At 43.7% G+C, this 26,730-nt stretch overlaps 1 protein-coding gene across 1 annotated transcript; it reads right to left on the reverse strand.

The window, feature by feature from the left end:
- Positions 1-1,269: 1,269 nt before the first annotated feature.
- Positions 1,270-20,201, reverse strand: ACAA2 (acetyl-CoA acyltransferase 2). The gene is made up of 10 exons (XM_062513164.1): positions 20,168-20,201; positions 14,659-14,825; positions 12,915-13,043; positions 11,057-11,173; positions 9,528-9,675; positions 7,098-7,273; positions 6,032-6,161; positions 3,722-3,792; positions 3,027-3,181; positions 1,270-1,815 (listed from the first exon to the last, which is right to left on the reverse strand). Exons 1-10 carry the CDS (start codon positions 20,181-20,183, stop codon positions 1,731-1,733), a joined length of 1,194 nt encoding a protein of 397 aa, XP_062369148.1. The 5' UTR covers positions 20,184-20,201; the 3' UTR covers positions 1,270-1,730.
- Positions 20,202-26,730: the final 6,529 nt, after the last annotated feature.

A 26,730-nucleotide genomic window follows, 5' to 3' on the forward strand; every position in this document is an offset into this window, starting at 1 on the left:
TGCCAGAGCTCCAGGAGAGTTTGGACACTGCCCCAGGGATGCACAGACTGGGATTGTTGGGGTGTCTGTGTGCAGGGACAGGGGCTGGATTGGGTAATCCCACTGGGTCCCTTCCAACTCAGATTATTCCACACTTCTATGATTCTGAGAAGGAAGAGGCAATTAGTTATTGGTTATTACAGAAGGCTCTATGGGTTATTAAATAAAAATCTTCCTGAAAAAGATGTGGCAAAATCCATGTGGTAAATGTATTCTGAGCAGTGAAATCCCAGTAATCCTAATTGACTACAATAAGAGTAGAAAGAGGAAAACAGATACTGTATTAGATAAACATCTGGTTTGCTGTCCTAAGGCAGCTGGGTTGGCTGGAGTTTCTTTAATCCGTATAAACAGTGCTGAATATCTCTACAGTTGTTGAAGTCACTGCACCCATGAAAACTCCTGGGAATGTGATAGGCATACCTCAATTGTTATCCATCAGCTGTAGCAACACTTGCCTTGACCTGAATTTCCTGCTAGGCTAGGCAGACAAGTTTCAGTAACTGCCTGGCTTTCACAATTCTCTCATGCCAGCAGAGTGGCAAGAAGCTATTGTAGATAAGGAATATTTGTGACTGGGCAGAGGATGAGAAAGAGTAAAAGCTTTAGTCTCTGCTCCTGCTCCAGTGCTATAGAGAAGTGTGTGCTGGCTCTGACAGGGCTCTCTCCAGTGAGCACCTGATGCAGACATGCTCATCAGAACAAGCTGCAAGCTGTTCACAGTAGCCTGAAGGATTCCAGTGAGCACAAAGACTTTATTTCACCCCAATGTCATGTTCTGTCAAATGATTCATAACTCAAACTCCACTGCCTCTGAGGCCAGGCAGCTTCCTCAGAGCTGTACCTCCCAAAGAACAGCCCCACACCAACAGATCCAAGAAATACGGGTGTAATATCAGAGGAAGTTTGAGATTCTGAATGCATGTAGGTACCATGTGACAAGGGGCCAGATGCAGCCACACCCCTTCTTGGAGGGCTGGCAGATTTGCTGGAGTTCTCTAGAAACTACCTAATAAACACCAGATATTCCTCAATCAGGAAAAACACTCTCTCAAAATCCCAACACTGATTTCCCAAAAGTAACAGTTTTCACAGTGATTTACTTCTAAAATAAACTAACAAACAGAACACCAAGCCCTTTTTCTTTTTGTGTTATATTTATTACTCTTTTGGGAGGCACAATGAAAATTCCACCTTCTATTCTTTTCCCTTGCAGAACAGCAGGGTACAGGTTAATAGCCATCAATCTACAATCAATATATACTTCAGAAAGTCTCTGATTGCATTTTCACATTTCCTGAGAATAAAAAAGGCACATGTGCCAGACAGTGTCAGTAGCCGAAATAAGTTTAAGAAACACTTGCTTAAAAAACTGCACTGACCGCTATTTTAAGGCAGGTTGGGTGAAAGTTTGACAGGCAATTTCCTCAGGAAATGAAAATAATTTTGCCTACAGAAATACATTGATTGAAAACAGGCTTTTAGAAAATACTTCATCAGTGTGAAATTACATTGACAGCTGCACTTCCTTTAGTTAGAAAGCCATCAATGAATCTTTTTTGTTCAGAATCCCGACTTCTCAGTTGTCCCTTTACCTTGCAGGAAAGGCACACAGTGATGCTGTGTTGTGAGAGGAGGCAGCTTTCTCAGGGAATCAGCAGTTCAGGCCAGGCTGCAGTGCCCAGGATCCATCAGGCTGTGTTCTCAATGAGCACAGCAATGCCTTGCCCTCCGCCGATGCACGCCGACCCGACTGCATACTTCCCACCACGGCGCCTGCTCAGGAACAGCAACAGGGAAGATCAGTTACCTGCAGGAAACCACAGCAGCTCCTGTCCTGGTTTTATGAGAGGAAACCAGCTATCAAGTGGGTGTCACTAAGATGACATTTTAGAATGTACAAGCTGTTATTTTTCTAGTAAAGTATCATGAAGTCTCAACTTGATGTTGAAATATTTCTGAACAATAACTTTAGGTATCACCTGGCACCACCCCCTGCCACAGGCAGGAACTTCCATTAGACGCCACCTGAACCTTTCTAGAGTAGTTTTTAAACTACCTGAACACTGCTGAGGTAGTTTTCAAATGCTAGGTTTCCTACAGCCACACACCACAAAACAGTTTTCTGCAAGATGCAAAGCATCTGAAGTTTCATGGCTGAGCACTAAGGCAGTGTTGCAAGTACAAGCAAAGAGACACGGTGATCTCTTACCCTGAGGGGGAAAAATTCAGATTAAAATGGTACTAAGCATATCAAACAAACCAAAAGAGCCAGAATTTCTGAAAATGGACTAAAGGAGAGAGAAGGTGACAACAAAGTCTTTTAAAGCAACCCCTTCCAGTAGCTAAATGGGGCTGGAAAGGGACTTTGTACAAGGTCATGGCAGGACAGGGCAAGGAGGAGTGGCTTCCACTGCCAGAGGACAGGGTTAGATGGAATACTGGGAAGGAATTCCTGGCTATGAAGATGGTGAGGCCCTGCCACAGGGTGTCCAGAGCAGCTATGGTTCTTCCATCCCTGGCAGTGTCTAAGGCCAGCCATGATGAAGCAACATGGGATAGTGGAAGGTATTCCTGCTCATGGCAGGAGATGGAATGAGATGGTGTTTAGAGATCCCTTCCAACCCACCCCTTTCTGGGACTCTATGACTCTATGAAATACACCATGTTAAGAAGAGAACAGACTTTGCTCAAAGGCCATTTCCAAAAAAGGAATCCTTCCCACTGACTCCTGTGGTCTTGGAGCAGATCTAGGTGAACTAAAGAACGCTGTCGTGACAACAGGGTGGAATGTGAGGCAAGTGCAGGACCTGCACTGCAGCACAGAGGTGGCAAATTCGTACAGAAAGCGGGTGCGTTCCAGTGAGGAGAGTTTCAAGCTGGCTGACTGGAAGAGTTTAGCCACATGGTATCTGTGCTCAAAATGCCTGCAGGTATAACTCCACCAGCACTGTGCCATCCTGAGCAGCTCCTGTCTGTGTGCATACCTTAATTCATGCACCAGGTGAGCTGTTATCCGTGACCCCGAGGCCCCCAAAGGGTGGCCGATGGCGATGGCACCTCCGTTGACGTTGGTTTTCTCAGGGTCAAGGCCCAACACTTTTTCCACAGCCAGGTACTGAGGTGCAAATGCTTCATTTACCTAAAGAGAAAGGACAAAACTTTTACACCAGCTTTCAGCAGTATGTGTGCAAACAAGATTAAATGAGGTAAACTGGTCCTCCAGGCGCTTTTGAGAAAAACATTGAACGCCGTGTTTGTAACAGCATTCTCAGCCAAAACCCATCTGTCAATCCAACCCAACTAAATTCAAATACTAAGCAAGTATGAGATGTATTTATAAAAAAAGGTACAATATGTTCTGAGGCAGTGGGTCCATGAAGAGCCTGCTGCTCTGTCAGAAAAAGGCCTTGTTCACATGTAGGACTTATTAAAAACATGAGCAGTCCAGCCAATTGAGTAAAACATCATGTCACATGAGGATATTTTTGTTCCATGGAATGAGATCACACCATTTCCAGTTTCCACATGCCTGGGATTTTCGTAGTGACTGTGCAGCAGAAACTGGATGGACAGAGGTCAGGCAGGCTCATGACAGGCCAAAACACCTACATGGCATGAGTGGAATCTTTCTGCTAAAAAGATCAGGGGTAAAATCACTGCTCCTGTGAAAACATCTCACCTCCACCAAATCCATATCCTTCAGGGTCAGTCCTGCCTTCTTCAAAACTTCTGTAATTGCAGGTACAGGGCCTGTTCAGAAATTGTATGCAGTTAGTTAAATTAAGAAATTACTAAGTAAAGTACTAGAAACTTGTTTTACATAGGAAAAATTCATAAAACCTCATGAGAATCCCTCCTATGAGCCTCTGTGCAGCCAATGAATTCTGGATATGTCATTCACCTGCTTTATTAGGTGGTAAGAGAACTCCTAAATCTCAAAACCACTTTGTCTCCTTGCCAACATACAGCCAGGGAAAGCTAAGAGTGTCACTACTGCTGCACACAGAGCTTTCGAGTCAAGAGAAGTGACAGTCCCCAGGCAAATAAAACAACTTCACAATGGCTGTGAGGCATTCTCCTTCCCAGTACTCTTGGTTCCATTTATTCCTTTCTCACAACTTGCAGCCTCCAGGTAAACAATAAAGGAAAAATACAGGCTGCTCTAGAGTTTGCTTGTCATGTGCTTAGTTATGGATATTGTTGTTTTGGTGTTCTTAATATAACCGAAAATCTTTTAGCAAAATGTCAAACATTTAATTAGTTTATTTCAAACAATTTAATTAGCTTATTCCAAACAATTAAGTGCTGCCTCAGACCCAGGTCTTGGACAACTGAAGAAAGTAAGATTTTGGTTTTCAGACTATTAAGAGTTTGGCAACAATACTGTTCTCTGGAAGAAAGCTGATTTATATAACCTAATATAATCTACTATGGGAAATTAATCCCAAACTCAGATACCTAAGGAAGCAAAGAGAACTTGGAAGGGCTAATCAGCCACGTGCTTGTAGAAGAAACATACTGAGATGTTATGTGGTGGCTGATCATTTAATTCTAAAACACCAGCAACCCTAAATGCTATGACACCACCAAAAACGGTGTTGAAATCACATAGCTCAAAGAATAAAAACATAAGCAAATTACCAAAGAGACAGAAAAATTAAAAGAAGAAAGTGCCCAGTCCAGAGCTCAATGGAGTATCAGGGAGACCCAGGCAGCTTAACACTAGACTCTTAAGTGCATCTCATTAGGGAAGGATTTTAGTATGCCTGTTACGCCTGAGAGTAATGGGAGGGTCTCATGTGGACAATACAAAGACCCCTAATGACAGCCAAGTAAACTTTTTCCCCTCTATCTTTTTTAAAATTAATCTTCTCACTGAACACTGTGAGACAGGACTGGCTATCAGTATGTGAAAGGACAGTGCCTCAGACTGAGATCCTGTTTGTCAGATCTGCTGCTCATGTCGATGAATCTCATCTGGTCTCTTTGAGCTGCTGGGGACAAGCTGTGGTGTGAGGGAGTTGGGATATTTAATGATCCTCCATATGATTTATGAAGTTTTTAAACAAGCTGGAAGAGTTGTCTGGCCTAGAGAGAATGGGCTGGTTTAGGAAGCACAATGCCAGCACGAAGTCCAGCAAAAAAACCCCCCTCCCTCCACGTTTGCTTTGAAGGCTGTGTCAGTCAGACAGTCTGACCAGGAAAACAAATCAGACAATGCCTCATTTGCATTTCTACTGACACACAGAACCAGCCAACAGCAGCTCCTCTGAACAGAATGACAAGAGAGGAAAAGCAATGCTGGGATACAATGCTGTCTGCAAACTAAAGTGAAGGGAAAAGTCCTGTGGTGTCTGGATTGGCTTTGAGGGATTGTTTGCACTAAGAGATACTTGATGAGGTAACTGAAAATATGGGACTAAAGCAACCACAAAAGGATCTGGTTTGCCAAGTAATACCCAAACAGATGGTAATATCCTGGGATCCAGGATGAAATATCCTGGGATCCAAGCAGCTTGAGCCTCCGAGTAACTGCTGAAAGGTGTTCACATAGCCACAACTCCATCAGCAAGAGGTGAGGCAGGCAACTCTTAGTTACAAATTTTACTATGGGATTTAGAGCTTACAGGAAACTAAAGTGAATTTTAGGAGAAGATTATTTTTTAAAAAAACGTCTGAGTGTTTGTTTTCTTGACTAAAAGAGACAGTAAAAAAGGGGAGGAAAGAAGAGCTTGGAGGGACTATGCTCGTGCTATTACTGGGGGTCAGACACTTCCAGCCAAACTGAGGAGCAAATCCATCCCTCTGCACAACAGGGATGGAATGACACAGCAGGATAGACAGCAGGACACACACACAAATACCTCCAGAGCCACCAGCCTCAGCAGTGTGGAGCATCCTTTCCTTTCCTTTAGAAAGCCCATGACAACAACAACAACACTTTAAGGCTGCTTGATGCTATAAAATTATGTGCTTTACTGTAACTTACCAATGCCCATGATGGAAGGGTCACAGCCAGCTGAGTGATAAGCTACTACTCTTGCCAGAGGAGTAAGACTGTGCTTTTTAAGTGCTGATTCACTGGCAAGGATGACTGCACCAGCTCCATCACATACACCCTTGCAGTAAGAAAGAAGCATTCTTAGTGAGAAAACACAAAGAAACAAAAAAATCCTCACACTCTGTAAACTAAACGCCCAAAAGGGGCTTGAGTCTAAGGCACTATATTTAACATTTAACAATGCTTATTCAAAACAACAAAAAACAATCTTTCACCATTCTGAGGATGGGGAAAGAAGGTTAAATATGGATAAATGTTTAATTAATTCCAATGTACTAGAAGATAAAAATAAGTCCTCCCTGCACTGGAAATATGATTCTGCTGACTTGCAAGAACACTACTAATAATGGATAATGTATGTGCTATTAATTATAAAAGATACTTTGCAGACACCCACACTTACTGTGGCTATGATCTCTTTTAGGCATGAATTCAGACTCTATGATTACACCACTCCATCTGGCCCAGAGAACTTTAATCAATTAATTAAGGTAATGACTGTGAGAGGAACAGTCCATAATGACATGCTGCTAAGCAATGAGTATATTCTGGGTAAGACCAAAATGTGGTCTGGGGGAAGAGAGGACAGTAGCTGTGGTACAGAGATGAGCAGCAGCAGTAAGCCCATTAACAAAATGCAGGTTTGAAGCAAGTAAGTTCAATAACCAATGCCCCCCAAAGAAAGCAGAGTCACTACACAACCACTGCAGCCATCAACTGAACAATTCAAGGCTGGTGAAAAAATGCCAGTGCCTCACTGCAAGATCAGTAGCAATCCACAGAATCAAATTTTAGGACTTGGGAGCTGGCTGAAGGATCCCCTGGCACCTCAGGGTGGGAAGAGTCAGCTGGGGCATTCAGCTGCAGAATTAGAAGTCATTTTCATCAGGAGACACCACTGAGAGCCAACTCGGTGAGAGATAAAAACAGTGGCAATAAATTTGGAGAACCACAGAGGGGACACGTGCCCAACCCAAGGGTCTGATGTACTCACTGAAGCATTCCCAGCTGTGACTGTTCCATCCTTTTTAAAGACACATGGCAGTTTTGTCAGCTGTTCCATAGTGGTCTGGGGTTTGGGGTGCTCGTCCTTTTGCATGCTTTCTTTACCCTTTCTTGTCTTCACTTCAATTGGTGCCATCTCAGCACTAAAGTAGCCAGCATCATTAGCTGCAACCACAAAAAGGAAAATAAAAGGGCTAGATAAGAACATCAAGATGACTGCCCATCATCACCAACAATCATATTTTCATGTGCACACAGCTTCTGTTCTACTCGAACCAAAAGTTCAGGGACAGTAATACTTATGCTTTATTTTGCTTATATATTGTTGGGGGTTTTGGTCTTCTTTGGTATTTTAAGTTTTTGGGGAAAAAGTATACAAGTACACTCTCAAACTTCTCCAAATAAAGTCTCAAATACTGAAACTTTATTTCAGGTTTCAACAATTGAACTCTTTTTGGTTTGGTTTTCTTGCGTAAACCAGTAGGTTCATTTTTAGTACATATTCTCCTCTACTGCTGCTTTATTTTACAGCTCTGTAACTCCTCAGATGGCTGAGAAGTGACTCTCACTCAGAGAGGAAGATGCAAAAATCCTTTTGAGCCACATTGTTTCTGTTGATGAGATACTGTATATCAATCAAAATCCTGTTCAAGGTGCTCCTCCAAAGGCTCCCACTGTCAAGCCAGGATCTCAGAATGGGATTCAGCTGCCTAAACAACCTATTACAATTCAAGGTGCCCAAAAAAGCATCTGGCCATATTGCCTAATATAACATGAGACAGATATTTAAAACCAAGACACTGAAATTGTCAGATCTGATGTTGTTTAGCTACCTCTGGGCTTCTCAATAACTTCCTCAAAACCTTTTTCTTTCCTGATTACACACAGGACTCTCTCTTTACTCTGGGATAAGACGATCTGGTCCTACAGGCAGAAATAAAAACAGCAAGGTAAAATCCTAAAAAACAAGAAGCATAGTTTCTAGCAAAGGCTCCAGGAATGGCAGGAGTTAGGTAACAAGAACAAGCAAGAAAGGCACTAAACAATGAAGAAAATTTATAAAAAGCTCTTCTACATCCATTGGAAAAAATACAGAATTTTCCTTCAAGAGTGCAGCTGTTAAAATGCACCATCATTAGAATCTAAGACCATGTTTAGATATTTCCTTCTTATGTTCACCTTTGCCCTACAATGCATGTTGAGTCCCAAGATGGCCACTGCACATTCTACTGGTTATTGGCCTAAACTTCACAGTGACTGAATCACAGAAATCTGGGATAGTTTGGGTTGGAAGGGACTTTAAAGCCCATCCACTTCCACCCCCTGGCATGGAGGGGGACATCCCCCACTATCCCAGGATGCTCCCAGCCCCAGTGTCCAGCCTGTCCTTGGACACTGCCAGGGATCCAGGGACAGCCCCAGCTGCTCTGGGCACCCTGTGCCAGGGCCTGCCCACCCTCCCAGCCAGCAATTCCCAATTCCCAATATCCCATCCATCCCTGCCCTCTGCCAGTGGAAGCCATTGCCCGTGTCCTGTCCCTGCATGCCTTGTCCCCAGTCCCTGTCCAGCTCTCCTGGAGCCCCTTCAGGCCCTGCCAGGGGCTCTGAGCTCTCCCTGGAGCCTTCTCTTGTGCAGCTGAGCACCCCCAGCTCTGCCAGGCTGGCTCCAGAGCAGAGGGGCTCCAGCCCTGGAGCATCTCCGTGCCCTCCTCTGGACTGGCTCCAGCAGCTCCACGTCCTTGTGCTGTTGGAGGCCCCAGAGCTGAATGCCTCTGAATTATGGTTTTGGGCACGTAAACCACCCAGAGAACAGTTTAAAACACAGCTCCTAAACAAATATCCCCTCTTCAGATTCCATGTGCTCTGACTGTTCAAGCATTCAAGAACAACATTCAATTTGCAAAAGAAAGGAAGATTTAGATGAATTACAGCACATGCTGGCACACAAGAAGCAAGTGGGTGACTGTGGAAGACTGCAGAGGAAAGAAAGGAGTGCAGTCATGCATGCCTGGGAGAATGCTGCATCCCACCAGAGGGGCACCAACAAATGACATTCATCAACACGAATCCTGCTGGATTCATGTCAGGACCTGACCCATGACTGGCCAATGATGTTTGCTGCCTCAACAGCTATGGAATGTCCCTGAGGAAGGCACAGGAAGGCAGTGGAAAGGAGCTCCCAACTAAATTTTCTGAGGGGTGCAACACCTAATTCAGAATACTTTCAAAGTCAACCCCCCACAAGAGTGCGTTATATGTACCAAGGGGCCAACAAAATCACAATTTACAGCACGCAAACAGAAGGACAAATGACACCAAGAGCTTGAAAAAAACCCCGAGAACATTTTGAATCAATGCGAAAAGCTGACTAGACTTGAAACTAGTGTCACATAAACACTTCCCTCCTCAATTTACTCACCAGCTTTGCACCTCTGCTGCGTTTTGAGTGCATACCGGTCACAGTCCTCTCGGGAGATGCTGTATTTTGCAGCCAAGTTTTCAGCTGTCACTGCCATGGGTATTTTAACATGTGTATCTGTTAGGGCTTCCCACAATGTGTCTTCCAGCTGCATGGAGCATCAGAAGAAGAAAATTAGGAAGCACAGCAATAGTCTGTTTATTACTGACAGTTTCTAAGTGTTCAGCAGTCTCCTGGAAAATAATGGTTCTTTGTAAAATCAATTCAGGTTACCTACAGATAATTTATGGATTTATTAGAATGAACACACTGAAAAACAGTGTGCAAGTTCTCGTGTGGAATTCTAGTTAATCTCCATGCGCTCTAGTGCAATTCTTTCCATTCAAACGTGGCCCCAGAAGGCTTGGGGAAAGTTTTAAAAAAAGATTTTTAGTATTTCAGCCTATTTCACTTCTATTGAATTATTGAATTATGAATTAGGAATTATTTACTAGAGCCCTGTGAGCAAACACACTTGTCTGGTTTCCAAGATGCAAGGCACTGTGAGAAGGCACAACAACCTACTGATTCTTTAGCTCTTCCTCTACTGTCAGGTAAAATCCCCTCAGCAAAGTCAAAGATTTCCGTGGGTATAACATCTCAGGGGAGACCCAAGTCTACCTTCACTCAACCTGACAAAGGCAAGCCCAGTCAGTTCAGATGGGTTTTGCTATCTCTGTCAGCAGTAGTTCTGCAAGACAAACATTCCTTCACCTGTCACTGTGCAGTTCAGTTTATCTTTATGGTAAGAAGCCAGTTGCACCTACTTTGTGTATCAGCAACTTTGTGAAGGTGCTGTCTGTAGGACCAGTGCCACACAAGAACAGAACCAAGCACACATCATATTCACCATCTTCACAATGGAAATTCAGTGCGGGGAAAAAACCCAAAGGGGTGAAATATCCTAATTTTGCATTTTGATGTCAGTTATGACCCACTGAGTAAGTGGTGGCAAGTTATCAATTTATCCTGCCACAAATTTCCTACAGCATTCACTTAGGAATTATTTTCAGAAGAAAATGTAAAGATAACTTATTTGTCCATGGATATAGCTTCAACATTCCACCTTGAAACTGAGAGATGCTCACAGCTTGGAGGTATATGTGCTCTTTACCAGTCTACTATCTACCTACTGCCAGCATTACTAGCTTTGCTAAACTGTGTGTGCCTCTACTTCACGGACATTTTGTACATAGTACTTGCACAGGAAGCACCAAGTAAACTAAATTTTGTGTCTAAGAGTTTATTGGTATGTTTAACATGGAACAGGAACCTAAGAATGGTTTTGAAAAAGCTGGAAAACTGGCACACTTCACAAAGCAGCCTGAACCTACTGCTTTGATACTGTCTGAATACTAGATAAATGTGTTAAACTACTAAATCTGGATCTAACCTACAATAATTTCATTTTTGGGGGAAAGGATTGCAATGATTTAGTGCCTACAACCCTGATACTAAGCAACACATTGCTCAGAGATCAAAAACAGTACCTTGAGCTCAGCTCCTAGTCTGGTTCCAAACCGAACCTTTCGGACTGCGTAAGGAGCCTGGCTCATGCTTTCAGCTCCACCACACAGAACAACTTCTGACTCATTCAGGCAAATTTCCTGTAACACAGAAAAACAAAACACATTTAGGATTCAGCTTGCTGTTTGAGTAAGAAAACAACTGTTTTAAAAGAAAAGGTTGTCACCTACAAGGCAGCAAAATTAGAATGAATCCAAACTTAGTCATGTGTGTATACTGATGAAGGGTTTACCCTTCTGTTAAGGATGGGGTCTGCCTCCCTCATACCATGCCCCTTTTGCTTCCTTTCAGCAAAGAATGAGTGTATCCATGAGGGAAGAAGAGAATATGGGTGTGCACACATGACAGAGCAGAGGAACAAAGGCATTAGGCATCTGCATGCTTGTGTGGTTTGGTCCATGAATGGTTGTGCTGGTGGTTTTGAGCTCCCACTCTTCTCAAAAGGAACACAAATTACACTTCAAAGTCTGAAGTAAGACCTTACGATTCTAGAAAAATGGGGCATAATTTTTGAAGACAATAGTTAGGTACCTGCCAAAGTAAGTAGTCAAAACACATCAATTCATCAATGGCAACGCACACAAAACCTAAAAGCCCCGATTTTTAAATGCACCATCAGAGCCTTCAAAAATAGTGCTTCCTTAAAATGCTTCACTGAATTGGATTTTGAGGTTATTTATGAACTAGAATGAAAGAAAATTAAATTATCCCACAAAAGCTGTGGCTGCCCCATCCCTGGAAGTGCCCAAGGCTGGACAGGACTTGGAGCAACCTGGAACAGTGAAGCTGCCCCTGCCCATGGCAGGGGGGTGGAACTGGGTGACCTTTGATGTGCCTTCCAATCCAAACAGTTCCATGACTCTGTGATCTTGATATATACTTGAGATTTCTAGCTAATAACTTGTGTGTAACAGCAAGTGCACAGACGCTTTCTATAGTTACTAAAAACTTTGTGAGCACTTGAACAGCACTGGCTGCATTGATGAAATACCATCTTTGAAAAGGACCTCGCCACCATACTTCCAATAAAAGTGGTCACATTCTGCAGCAGATCTTTTCAGTGCGGACAAACGTGTGTATGGCCTTTGCAAAAAGTATTAGGAAAAACAGTCAGGTGGAAATTATTGTAAACACATAACTTTAACTCTACAATTTTTCTTCTAGAGGATCAGACCTAAAATAATTCTTTAGCCAAGAAAAACCAAAAAAAATCCCATAAAACCAACAACTGCATGTTCAAGTATTCATAACACAATGTATGAACAAATGAAATAAAAATCCTGTGCTCTGACTCAGCGGTTTTGGCAAACTCCTCAAAGAGAAGTTTTCTCTTCCATTTTAAAAGAAGTGACACTATAAACTACTTTACCCATGAGAGGTTTGGATCTTTGAACAAAGGCATACATAAGAAGCACAGGTTGCTGCTTACACAGCTAGCCAACTGAGAATTCAAACAGTGATCAAGAGATGAAAGACTCCTGGAGTCCAGTAATTCCAGTCCATACCAACAGGATTGTGGGATGCAACTATTGCACAGCTGAGCTCCATTTCACCAATTAACACTTGTTGCGTGATATTAAACTTATATTTTATATTTTGATATTAAATCATATTAAACTAAAAAAACACTACAATACCTGGATTTTAAAAAACAACGGCACAACGTGGCATTGTGGTGGCTGAACTCCTGCAAAAAAACAGTGCTGGACAACAAAAACCTCTACCAAAAATCCGTGAGTCAAGACTCACCCCGAACACAAAGGACATGTTTCTACATGTTAACAGCCTGACAAAAGTTACAACAGAAACAGAGCTTTGTACCTGACAGCCATTGGCAATGGACTGGAAGCCAGAGCCACAGAGCCTGTTGACAGTGAGGGCTGGGACAGAGATGGGAACTCCCACACGCAAACCAACGTGTCTTGCAATGTAGATCGCATCTGAGGAGCTCTGCAGGCACAACAGGCAAGAAGTTTGGTCACTTTCTCGTTGATTTGGAAAGCAAAAGAAGTCTTGATAGAAAGTCAGAATGGGGACAGAAGACGGTGTACGCTCAGCAGAAATCCTACCACGCACCAGAAGCACTTGGATTCAGCTCAAGAAGACACCATCCTACAGGATCTGAAAGCGCCACTGTCTTAATATGCATTTTAAAGAAAGTGTGTGCTAAGTCATCAACTTTATGTTTTCCCTTACCCTTATTTTCAAAACAGCACCCACACAGCAGGCAGATCCAGCCTGGAGAGCTGCAATTATTTTAAGGCAAATTCATATTGCTCAGATTAACATGGGAAGGCCTCCCAAAAGCAGAGAGAACACCTGTGTTCTTGGAGAATATGCCCCAAGATAAAATGTGTTATAAGACAAAAGTTCTGTGCACACTGCTACAATACCAATGCAAGTTCAAAAAAAAAACATAAATTAAGCAAGCCACTTCTGCTGAAGAAGGGGAGTTTAAAATAGTCATACATTCATTGTTAATTAAACTTAATCAAACAATACCAATAAACCAGAATTTTAAAAAAAACCCTACTGGTATGGGGAAGTATGATAGAAACAAAAATAACATGTACTTTCAAAATTAAAAGAAACTTTATCAGAAGATTGTTATTTTTTATTTGAAAGCATTGCAAGAGATCTGAGTGCAGCAATTCTTTCCTAGGCCATAAACAGCTGTTGCAAAATTGAAAAGCTGAATAAAAGAAGCTGAGATGGTAGCTGTAGGAGACAGAATAATTTAAAGCTACTCTTTTGGCTGAAAATCCAAAGAAGAAATACTGCCTGTAGTATTTGAATTTAAAGTATTTAAAGTACAAAAATTTCTCTGCTTATTGTCCAAGTTCCCAGGTACTTGTTTCTTCTGCATCCCAGAAATATGCAGTGCAAAATAAAATCCCCCACCGTTACTAGTAATGGTGAAATCAGAATACAAAAAAAGAAAAAAAAGCTTGGAATGTTCTTTGTTGTCCTGCCTAAAACAAAGATCCTCACTGGTATGTGTGGGTAAGTGCAGTTCTACAATGCATACAACAGCATCCTCCTCAGAAGCTCTTTGGAAAAGGCACAGTTGTCCAAATGTCTCTGCCAATCAAGGCATGTATCCTTCCATATCAAAGGAAACTCACACTCACTCAAAAACAATTCTATAGAAAACACAAGAGAAATGGACTCAAATCACTTACAGACTTGACACAGAAAGGGACTGCAACTCTGTGAAAAACCACTGATCACTGAGTCACACAGCTCGAGCCACTAAAACAGGGGAAACGTAGCTGCGATTAGCAACTACCCAGTTAATTGATACATACTTTTAGGAGGTCAGCTCGTCCCCCTTTAAGCTACCACTGGCACTAAAAAAAGAAAGCTACGCCTTGTTCCCTACAGTACCACCAATCACACAGGACACATCCCTCAAACACAAGCAGGACACACTTAAGACTAGCCAGCCACTACCGACCCCTTCCACCCCTTTGGCTGCCAGCCAGATGCAGCTATCCTACAGGACCACACGGAGGGCGCCTGAAATAGCCCCAGAGAGCAGCAGATTTTTTTCCGGGCTACCAACCTGCATGACGTTGCCCACGACGACGCTGTCGACGATCTCGGCAGGGACCTTGCCCGCGGCCAGGGCGGCTCGAGCCGCGTGTTCCGTCAGGTCGGTGGCCGAGAAATCCTTCAGCAACCCCCCGTACGTCCCGAAGGGAGTGCGCTTGGCTGCCACGATGAACACACCTGGAAAAGGTGGGGGGGGAGAGAGGGGGGGAGAAATGACCCACAGGTAAACACACAATGCTGGATCCCACAAACCTGGGAGTTCTGAGGTTTCTGTGCTTCCCACCGCTGACCGCCTGGAGAACGCCGCTTTTGACCTGGGGCCTCGGAGAAGGATTCCAAATTTGAGTGGTGGAGTTAAGAGTCACTGTAGAGTGTAGTTGGAACAGAAGTGTGTGATTTCACACGGTGAAGGGTTTTGGAATACAGTAATGGGTATGGGACAAGATGGAGGTTTTGGCTGTTGTCTCTTTCTGTCTCCTTCCTTCTTCACGGTTTCAGGCAGTGGTTTCTGTTTGGACAGTTAATGCTGCACTGCGTGTCACAGGAGTTTGGTTATTGGGTCAAAAATATAAATAATATAGGTGTTAGTTCTTTATTGGACTGTTTGGCTTTAAAAGACCTTGTAATTAGCTAGATTTGTCTCCATTTTGCTCTCTTTTAGCTGGTAGCTAGAAGAGTTGCAGAACTCTCTGTACTTTAGATAAGATTTAATAAACCAAGCCCAAACACAAGAAAATTTGTCTCCCTTGTTTTTTTTTTAATCCTGGCTCTGAGTGAAGACAGAAGAAAATGAAGACAAACCACTAATTAATCCTTTCACACTGGAACAGGGGCAGAAATTATCCACAGGCACAGCACCTCACACACAGGAGAGCACCAAGCCAGCTTCCAGTGGCTAACACCCTAAATTCACATTTGCAAGTACAGGCAACATGAATACAGGAATCTCAAGATAAATAATGTGCTTTAGACAGGGAAGGCATGGAGAATTAACGGTCAGAAAGAACAGCTGGGCAGATTCTGGAAATACCCCCCCTTCCACAGTGAGGTTTGACAACAAAGTAAGGCTGGATACAAATATGGAGTTGGAGTAGGCTGCCACATACATCAGTCATTAGTGGTAGTGCACTAAAAGCATGCCAGTAACATCTAGGAAGTCCTGTAGTAGACACCTTTGAAAAAATCAGATGAGGAGCAGTGCTTTTAGCAGAGGTCATTCCCTCATCCTAGAAAAATCTTCAGATTTTTGGTTTGATAAGCGGAAACAGTTTCCACCAAAAAAAAAACCCAAAAAAACCACCCAACCAAAAAATAAAGCACAATCCCCCCCCACCTACACACTTTTTATATGCATTTCAAATTTGAGTGCTTCAGCTTAAGAGGAAAAACATTCCCTAATCAAAAAATTAATGCTCCCACCAGAAATGTATGCCACCTAAACTGCTTTAGCATGAATCTTCTGGTTCCTGAGAAGAAAATCCTGTTTTTACTAGGCAGGAGACCACTTGAAAGCACAAATGCAAGGGCCAGGAGCACTTGATACAAATTCCAGGCAGGAGAAGCCATCTCTGAACCAAAGCAAACATCTCCTTGCTCCCTGTCACACTGGCTCTCTGCTCCCATGTGCAGAAAAACAAGTGGGAGGCAGGATGTGAACTTTCCCCCAGTTGAACCACATCGCTCACAAGCCCCGTTTCCAGAGCTCCCACCAACACCCAGCTATTTTAGGTAACACTGCAGGGACATATGCAGATGTATGAACACAGACAAATGAAAATGCCTGCTCATTAGGCTGCTCATGAGCACTGGTTTCAGGTCATCTGATCCATATTACTTGGCTTTTCTTTTTTTTTTTTTGTCAGAGAGAGGGTGCTCCTCCATCTCACATGTATTCGCACCCCAGGCTGCATGACTGCAAGATAAGGACATTCCAAAGTGGTGAAGGTCAAAGTTCCTTGGACAAGGATTTGAACGCAGTGTGGAGATCTAAAATGTGCAGGGAGGATGCTCAGACTCATATCACAGAATGTTTTGGGTTGGAAGGGACTTCAAGGATCATCCAGTACCACCCCTGCCACAGGAAGGGACACCTTCCACTATCCCAGGCTGCTCCAAGCCCTGTCCAGCCTGGCCTTGGATACTGCCAGGGATCCAGGAGCAGCCAAGGCTTCCCTGGAAAACCTGTTCCAGTGGCTCACCTCATAGCAAATAATTTCTTCCCAATACCCAGTCTAAATCTTCCCTCCCTGGCATATCTTTCCTGTAGCAAAACAGGCCTTGATATTCACATTCTTCACCACTCCTCCTATCGACTGATTCCCTGTCTCCTCCAAATTGTGCCAACTCTAACTGATCACAAAGCTTTTCTGCAGACCAGCCTGGGGACCTGACCAAGCTAGAAGAACTCTTTCTCCTCCCATTTGGCCAGGCTGTCAGTTATCCACATTGCTTGTTCAGTCACAACCACCGTGGCATTACCTCATGGACAGTCCAGGGCCGAGGATGAAACTTTGCCCTCAAACATTCCTTTCACATCAACAACAGCTCTCTCTCTTTCACGGAGGCTGCTCACTGCTGCCCACTTCCCAACAGCACCGTGGGGCCAATAAACCAGGGCAGGTCACACAACAGAGGCAGCTGAACGCTAACCCAGACTCAGCAGATAATGAGGGCCTCATTTTCACTTGGATCAGTTCTGTGCCTGAGTTCACCTTCTGGCTGCACAGTAAAACAATAACTCAAGACTCAGAGAGAAGGCTGGACCGAACCAGTAAGAGAAGAAGATGAAGGAGAAGCAGCACAGTCCATGTTTTGTTGAATTAACCTGGACACAGACACTCCCTTAGGGTAGGCAACAAGGGGTGGCTGAAGTCCTGAGTGAAAAAAGACTCTGTTCTTTGACAACTCTTCCTAAATTTCCATTAGTTTTGTCCTACATTATCACAGAAAGATTCCAGAGTCTCTGCAATCTTCCAAGGTAATAAACATTGGATGAGAACAGAACAGTACCAAATGCATTGAGATCTGAAGAGTTTTGGGACCAGAAAGCCAAGATCACTCAGAATCCTTACAAAACACTAAATTTGAGATATCTTTTAAACTTTTTGTTAACCACTTGCTGCCAAACAGGGAACTGAAACACTATTTAATCCTTCAACATATCTCAAATGCACTTGGTATGAAAATAATTCTTCAACAGACCCTATTTTGAAAGCCTAGAAAACAATAACTTCCAACAGGACGTGAAGAAGCCAGAATAGTATATAAAAGTGCTGTGGATTGAGATGAGAGAAAATCCTGCAGTGGGCACAGAAAACTAAAATCAAACAATTAAGGGCAAGGTGCCCACTATCTTACCCAGCTCAGCAAAACCACCAAAATAAATACAATGCTGACCACACAAGCTTTAGCACTGCAATCTCATACCATACTGACATGTATGTTATTATTTAGGTACAGCCTGTCAAGTAGCAAAGAGCTGACAAAATAGATAAAAAGCCCTACTGCAATAAATTTAAATTTTGTTTTCATAAAAGAGCAGGCTTTGAGAGCTGTATTTACCTCATTTTTAAGAGTCACAGAATTTAAACAGCATAGAACATAAATCAGTTCTTTGCAGGGCCTGGATGTGACAAACTGCCAGTCACTGTCATGTCAGGTGTCACTTACAGTCACTGCACGTAATCAGAGGATCACAGAATCATCTGGGTTGTAAAAGACCTCTAAGACCATGGAGTCCAAACATTCCCCAGCTCTGCCCAGGCCACCAGTGACCCCTGTCCCCAAGTGCCACGTCCACATGGCATTTAAATCCCTCCAGAGGTAGAGATTCCACCACTGCCCTAGGCAGCTGTGCCAGGGCTGGACATCCCTTTCCATGGAGAAATTGTTCCAGATACACAACTCAAATTCCCAGTTCCATGACAGACACACACCCATCGCTGTGCGTTTGTATGCACGGAGCCAAACACTGAATTACTGCATAAAGCAGTGCTGGAAACAGGCTGTGACTGACACTCTACAACCCCTTCCTCACCTTCTGCACCCCTCCCCACCCACCCTGCGCTTCCCATTCCCACCTTCTGCACCTCATTTCCACATCCTGTGCTCCCTATTCCCACTCTCTGAACCCCACTCTCAACCCTTACCCCATTCCCACTCTCTGAACCCCACTCTCACCCACCCCCTGACCCCATTCCCACTCTCTGAACCCCACTCTCACCCCCTTACCCCATTCCCATTCTCTGAACCCCACACTCACCCCTTACCCCATTCCCACTCTCTGAACCCCACACTCACCCCCTTACCCCATTCCCACTCTCTGAACCCCACTCTCAATCCTTACCCCATTCCCACTCTCTGAACCCCACTCTCACCCCTTTCCCCATTCCCATTCTCTGAACCCCACACTCACCCCTTACCCCATTCCCACTCTCTGAACCCCACTCTCACCCCCTTACCCCATTCCCATTCTCTGAACCCCACTCTCACCCCTTACCCCATTCCCACTCTCTGAACCCCACACTCACCTCCTGACCCCATTCCCACTCTCTGAACCCCACTCTCAATCCTTACCCCATTCCCGCTCTCTGAACCCCACACTCACTCCCTGATCCCATTCCCACTCTCTGAACCCCACTCTCACCCCTTTCCCCATTCCCACTCTCTGAACCCCACTCTCACCCCCGACCCCATTCCCATTCTCTGAACCCCACTCTCACCCCCTGACCCCATTCCCACTCTTTGAACCCCACTCTCACCCCCTGACCCCATTCCCACTCTCTGAACCCCACTCTCACCCCCTGATCCCATTCCCATTCTCTGAACCCCACTCTCACCCCCTGACCCCATTCCCACTCTCTGAACCCCACTCTCACCCCTTTCCCCATTCCCATTCTCTGAACCCCACACTCACCCCTTACCCCATTCCCATTCTCTGAACCCCACTCTCACCCCCTGACCCCATTCCCACTCTCTGAACCCCACTCTCACCCCTTTCCCCATTCCCATTCTCTGAACCCCACACTCACCCCTTACCCCATTCCCATTCTCTGAACCCCACTCTCACCCCCTTACCCCATTCCCATTCTCTGAACCCCACACTCACCCCTTACCCCATTCCCATTCTCTGAACCCCACACTCACCCCTTACCCCATTCCCACTCTCTGAACCCCACTCTCAACCCTTACCCCATTCCCACTCTCTGAACCCCACTCTCACCCTCGACCCCACTCCCACCCTCTGAACCCCACTCTATGACGACCATTCCCACCCCCTGACCCCACACTGCCCGGTGTTTTTTGGAAGTTCCCAATCACTTCCAGCTGCCTGGCCGTGCAGGCACGGCCGGGGCCGCGGCACAGAAATCCCCCGGGGGGCTCTGCTTTTGTAATTCCCACGACCCACGACCTGCCCCGCATCAGGAGCCCCTACAGCGTCCAAATCATGACGGCCCTCCCTCAGGGTGCCCCCGGAGCCCCTCAGGGAGTCAGGGATCGCGTTGGGACGGGATCCTCACCCCTCAGCAGCGCCATGGCCCCGGCCGAGTGCCGCGCCCGCCCGCCCGCCCGGCACATTCGACACGCTGGGGGCGAAGGCCGGCAGTTTACTCAAAGTTAATTTCTACGCCTAGTTTTACGGTTTTTTGTGTAATTTATTTTAAACATTTTCCTAAAAATTTTGTTTCTGCTTGGTTGGATTTTTTTTTTTTTTTTTTGGCGAATCGGCGGCAGGGGGAGTGAGGGCGGGCGGGGATCGCTGAGGGGAGAGGCTCAATTACAGCGTTACAGTTAATTAATTACTGGTAATAATGGGATCGCTTCCGTTGGAAAGGACCTCCGAGAGCATCCAGTCCAACCTGTCACCCGATCCCCACCGTGTCACCAGCACAGGACACTCAGTGCCGCGTCCAGGCCTTCCTGGAACAGCTCCAGGGATGGGGACTCCAACACCTCCCTGGGCAGTCCCAGTGCCTGACCACCCTTTCCATGAGGAAATTCCTCCTGGCGTCCAGCCTGAGCCTCCCCTGGTACAGCTGAGATCGATAAACCTCCTCGAGGGGGCTGTGGAGGGTCGCAGCACTGAATTCGTACACAATTCCCTGGCTGACCCAGCGCTGCCCCTAATCCCAGGATTTGGCTTCCCTGGACAAGGATGGAGAAGAGCAGGAGCTGCTTGCAGCCCATCGGTTTGACACCAGCAATCCTTTGGATATTTTCATTTTCCAACATAGCAAGCACTGGAAAACAAGGAGATAAGAGAGCTTAAAAAGCCTGCAATCATATACTGGTGACTCGGGGGAAGAACTGATCCCTCCGTGGGCCGCAAGGGACACCCATCATACAATGCCATGGATGCTGTGAGAACCAACAGCAGGACAGATCCATGATTTACTCTGGTAATATGAAATAGTTAAAAACACACAGAGATGTCCTAGAATCCCAGAATAACTTAGATTGGGAGCAAAATTAAACCTTATCCCATTCCACCCCATTGCCATGTGCAGGGACACCTTCCCCTATCCCAGGTTGCTCCCAGCCCCATCCAGCCTGTCCTTGGACACTGCCAGGGATCCAGGGACAGCCACAACTGCTCTGGGCACCCTGTGCCAGGGCCTGCCCACCCTCACAGCCAAGAATCTGTGCCTCCAAGCTACACCACAAAACCCACCCTCCACAGCTGTGATGGTTGAAATGCACCTTGAAGTATGATTTATCCGTATAATTGCTCCAGTGGAACTATCACAGCTGTCAGGCAGAAGACAGGGAAGCCAGTGAAAATATTTCGTGTACAGATAAAAATTGCCCTATGTCATCAGAGACACATTAAATTTTCTAGGAGAAATAAATGTTATCCTGTGAAGAATCTGGTTTTTTATTTAAAATAATCTCTCAACTACTTGCCCTACTTAAGTCCAATTATTTAATAAACCTATAAATCAATGAACATGCAACATTTTCTTTAAAAAGAGATTAGGGTTTTGCTGTATTTTTGCCCTTTGCCATTGACTCCCCTCAGATCTAAGTCTCATTTAAGGCCAAGGAAGGTGATTCTGCCCCTCTGTCCCTGTGCTCAGGTGAGAGCCCACCTGCAGAGCTGCCTCCAGCCCTGGGCTCCAACAGCACAAGGACGTGGAGCTGCTGGAGCCAGTCCAGAGGAGGGCACGGAGATGCTCCAGGGCTGGAGCCCCTCTGCTCTGGAGCCAGCCTGGCAGAGCTGGGGGTGCTCAGCTGCACAAGAGAAGGCTCCAGGGAGAGCTCAGAGCCCCTGGCAGGGCCTGAAGGGGCTCCAGGAGAGCTGGACAGGGACTGGGGACAAGGCATGCAGGGACAGGACACGGGCAATGGCTTCCACTGGCAGAGGGCAGGGATGGATGGGATATTGGGAATTGGGAATTGCTGGCTGGGAGGGTGGGCAGGCCCTGGCACAGGGTGCCCAGAGCAGCTGGGGCTGTCCCTGGATCCCTGGCAGTGTCCAAGGACAGGCTGGATGGGGCTTGGAGCAGACTGGGATAGTGGAAGGTGTCCCTGCACACGGCAGGAGTGGGACTGGATGGGCCTCAAAGTCCCTTCCAACCCAAACCATTTTGGGTTTCAGTGATTTATGCACATTTTATGCGCAAGCCGTGGCATTTCCTTCCCCCCTTTTTCCATTCATTTGCAATGGCTCTCAGGGCCATAACATTCCACACTCTGTGAGTTTGTAGTTAGCTGCCAATATTTCAGCACCTCTGAAATCAAGTTATAACTTCCAAATCTTCCTGTGTCATAAGTGATTCTCCTAATTTCTGTTTATAAACTACTTAGAAATGTTTCTATTTGATGGAAGTATATATTGAAAGGGGTTAATTTTGCATTCCCATTTTTGACCATGAGCCACAGTTTTTTCAAAAGTGTTTATTTCACAAATTTTTTTATCCCCAGCTGAATATTACAGTGACTATTTCAAGCATTTTCTTATAAACAAAGGTGTAGTTTACAGATTTGTTCAAAATGGAAAAATATTTTATAAGCAGTAGTATTTCATCTACAGTATTCACTCATGTATATCATTCAACTTTGACAGCAGCTCTACCTTCTGCTTGTTAAGGTAATGACACTTCACATCACAAAAAAAAAATAAAAATATCCCCAAAGATTTCAATATAGTAGCACTTTTAAAATATTTTTTCTTCTATTTTCTTCTATTAATCTGAAAGTCTTATTCCACTGGCATTCACACCTTGAAATAATCTGGATGCTCATCAGGGTTATGTCTTCTGCATTGTTTTACTTAACATCTACCTTGCAAGAATTTCTTTCAGAAAAAAAATCAATTTATGATTGTAATATATATGTAATTCAATAAAGTTTGAGGAAGGAGCTTCATGGAAGTTCATGCAATTCATTTTAATTAGGTTCTATTTATATGCAATGATAAAATGCTAATTTTTCAGTTAATGTTCTAAAAGAATAAATTTGTATCATTTTATTAATTTACTATAGAAAACTGAGGAAAACAACCATTGTTGCAAGTGCAGCTTTTTCATTTGTACTTTTTGCAAATCACACAAATCAGGAGTTATGTCCTGCAAAGACTTCAGTGTTCAGGTTGCAGGTGATGAAAAGCAGCCACTATGCTTAAAACATGCCCACATTTTGGTACTGTTTCACGAATGAGAAGAAATTCTTGTAGATCCAGTGGAATGAACTGCATGACCAAAAAAAGTGTTTGTAGGATTGCAAAAATTCAGTCTTGAGGTCTAATGATCTTTTTTCTCCAGTCAACTACAGCAGCTTTAACAGATGAGATAAGCAACCTCAGCTACAAAATGTCAATTAAAAAAAAGAAAAGAAAAAAAAAAAAGGAAGAAGAAAAGGAACTTTCTGGTAAAAATGAAACATTGGCATTGTCCTGGATACTTCTTGTAGGTCAGCCAGCATATGCCTGAACTCATGCTTTAAGTGTTGGTTCTGTAATGCTGGTAATTTTGGTGTTTTGATGGTTTATTTTATTTTATTTTATTTTATTCTCAATATTGCTTTTCGGAGATATAAGACATCATATTTGCAAAAATCACTGTCTGTTATTTTTGTTTTGGTTTTTTTTTCCCAAGAACTTCAATGTGTTTTTGCAGACATACTCAGTTTAAGATTTTATAAGTAGACTTTTATATCCATAGACAACTTTTTCTATGACAGAATAATAAAAATATTCCACTGTTTTAATGCTTATTTCAGAAAAATAGTGGTTGAGCTAAACAGCTAAAGGCACAGAGTGGGAATATGCTAAACTTAATAATCAATATTTTTAAATAAACATAGATCTGGAGAAGAGCCAGCATTCTCTAAACCATGCTTTATGTTCATTTTGCTTTTTAAATAAAGAAGTGAAAATCTGAGGAAAGAAGGCATGCTTGAGCATAGCAATTTAACTAAATTAACATTTAAATACAAATGTTAAAAGATGCTAACAGAAAAGATAACATATATTAAAGGTATTTCATACAGAGTTTTCTTCCAGATGGATCTCACTGCATAAACTATGTGATCACAGATCAAGTTATTAAATATGTTCCCATCTACACATACAAGGAGTTTTTAAGTAAGAACATATAAATTACAATCCTGAAAGTGCCAATGAAAGTGCCATTATCCCCTAGAAGACCATTAAGCGCATTTTTACAATGGCAATCAGCAACAAAGTCACTGCAGAAGAGGATTCTGCAGCAACCTGTCACTGAGTCTGAGTGACAAGCATGGGTTTAATCAATGCATTGGGAATTGTACTCCAAATAATTTATATCAGAAAGAGGTAGAGACCTGAACTGCCTGAAACTGCTGACCTAACATGAATCCTGAGCAACAGCTCTCTGTTTAAACCACCTTACAGAAAGGCTGAATCCTGCTTTGAATTATTTATTTTTAAACCATGAGGACTATTGGAGCATGGAAGGAAGGGAGAAGTGACAACTGAAAAAAGAGATTCAGAGCACTGTGAAGACATTCACTGTGAAAAGAGGTAGGTGAAAATAAATAAAGATACAGCAGGTGAGTGGGTAGCAGGGCTTGCTGGGCATGGTATATTACCTCCATTGTGTAGCAAGGGGAGATGAAGGCACTACTGAAGACACAGCAGAGGTGAGTGCTCAAGGACTGCAGTTTGGAGGCAGTCCTGGCTCTATACACATCTATAAAACATCTATAATTTGATGGGTGACAGTTAAGGGGGGAAAAAATTACTTTTTAGCCTGAAGTCTGTCCCTTCAGTGGTAACAGTTGCTCTAAACTATAGTCTCAGTTTGAAACAAGGTGTTTACCAACTGGCATAGACCCACATAATTCTGCAGAGCACTCAATAGTTTCTTTTAAAATGTGCTTTTTTTTGGAAAGTAATATACATATATAGTACATACAGAATGACTGCAGTTTGCATATACACAATTATATACACAATACCTAAATCACAACACGCTCCTTGCCTAGAAAGGAAACTGCAGCAGACATGAGCTAGTGTATGTTCAAGAAACTTCACATTCTACTTTCAATCTCTGAGCAGACTGCCTACCTGCTCATAAATTTACTGTTTTGATTTACACCAGCTAAAAAGAGTCAGATGGAGAGAGTGGATCTTTGAAAGCTCTTAGTCGTGGTGGTGGTGTGGACCACAGAAGCAGCCACAAAAGCAGGTGAGTTAAGACTGATCTCAACAAGATTACTGTGAAGTGGGAAGGGCAGAATGCTGGCAGCCACACGTCATGATTGCAGTTTGGCACACCGTGCTATGGCAGAAGCATCCACACGCTGAGCAGTGGTGGAGCAACACTGACAAGGACCAAGGGAAAACCAGTGGCTGGTCTCCTTCAACATCTGTGCGGTGAGGTGAGAGGGTTGGTTTGGTTTAGTTTGTAAGTCTGATTAAAAAAAACAACAAAGCTAACAGAGTTTGAACTGAAAGCAATTATTCAGTACTAATATACCACCTGACAGCTTTTTTTTTTTTTAATTTCATCTCTTTTAGGACTTTCTTAATTTTTAAAATATTCTTCATTTATCCAAGCTGTGTATTTGCATGATTCTTAACATTTCAGATCCCTGCTAAAGTGAATGGGGTTTCTCCATGGTCAGCTATGGCTAGGATTAACCCACTGAACATAGGTAGGGGGCTGGATGATTAAACTGGATTGCCTTAGCATGATATATGCATGGGATTCTGATACTGGCCATGTAAGAGGTCCAAGAACCCTGACAGCCACTGAAAGAAAATGTCTGACACTCAAAAGCACTAGGAAAGCCAACAGTAGGGATCAGGATGTTGCCATACTAGAAGTAGAAGGCTTAAGGCAGCCCTTTGCATCATGATTGTTTCACTATGACAAAACCTTTGCTAATGTAAATTTGGTAATGTAAGAAGTTCCAATGGAATAAAGTCCTGCTAATTTATTTACATTTCCACAAAGCAGATGCACGGAATGTATTTAGGAGGAGCAACGGCATTTCTCAAACCTACAATTTGTGACAAATTTCCCATTAGTGGAAACAAGCAGCATCCCATACCTTTCACCTCTGTGGTGTGATAAACACATACCTTCTGCAGTTTACCTTTTCATTTCGCCATCATGAATGCAGGTACTAGAAAGAACTGAAGACAGAACTGCATGTTCTGTTATTCATACAAACCAGACACCTGCTACTAGACAAATGACACATCCTCCAAGGCAGCACAGGTGTCTCAGATTTTGTTTTTGTCATAGACACCTATGAAGATCAGAAAAGCTGTCTCCCACTTCCATCTTTTTTTGTTTGTGGCATATACAGATGATTATGGGCTTTGAGCCATGTCAACATAAAATCAAGCAGTAAAAAATAAATCTACTTTTCAAGTATCCTTATTTCTGAGCTGCAAATTACCAAAAAAGAAAAAAAATCACATACAGACCAGTGTTTTTTTAGTGTACATTTTAGCATCCATTTGCTACTGTGTACGGGTTCTTCCATAAGCCTGTTTCATCCATATTTAAAGAGCTCTTGAATACTTTTTATGATTTTTTCTTTTGTTGCTGTAAGTCTCTGGGTGTGAGAGGTGACCTTAACTCTACTTTCT

Source organism: Cinclus cinclus, chromosome Z (assembly GCF_963662255.1).
Source record: "Cinclus cinclus chromosome Z, bCinCin1.1, whole genome shotgun sequence".
NCBI lineage: Eukaryota > Metazoa > Chordata > Aves > Passeriformes > Cinclidae > Cinclus > Cinclus cinclus.

What these genes read in the sequence shown, in the direction of transcription:
- ACAA2 (XM_062513164.1), bottom strand. An exon ending in CCCTTCCATCATGGGCATTG is followed by an intron (nt 3,793 to 6,031) that starts GTAAGTTACAGT and finishes ATTTCTGAACAG; the next exon opens with GCCCTGTACCTGCAATTACA. An exon ending in AGGATATGGATTTGGTGGAG is followed by an intron (nt 3,182 to 3,721) that starts GTGAGATGTTTT and finishes CTTTCTCTTTAG; the next exon opens with GTAAATGAAGCATTTGCACC.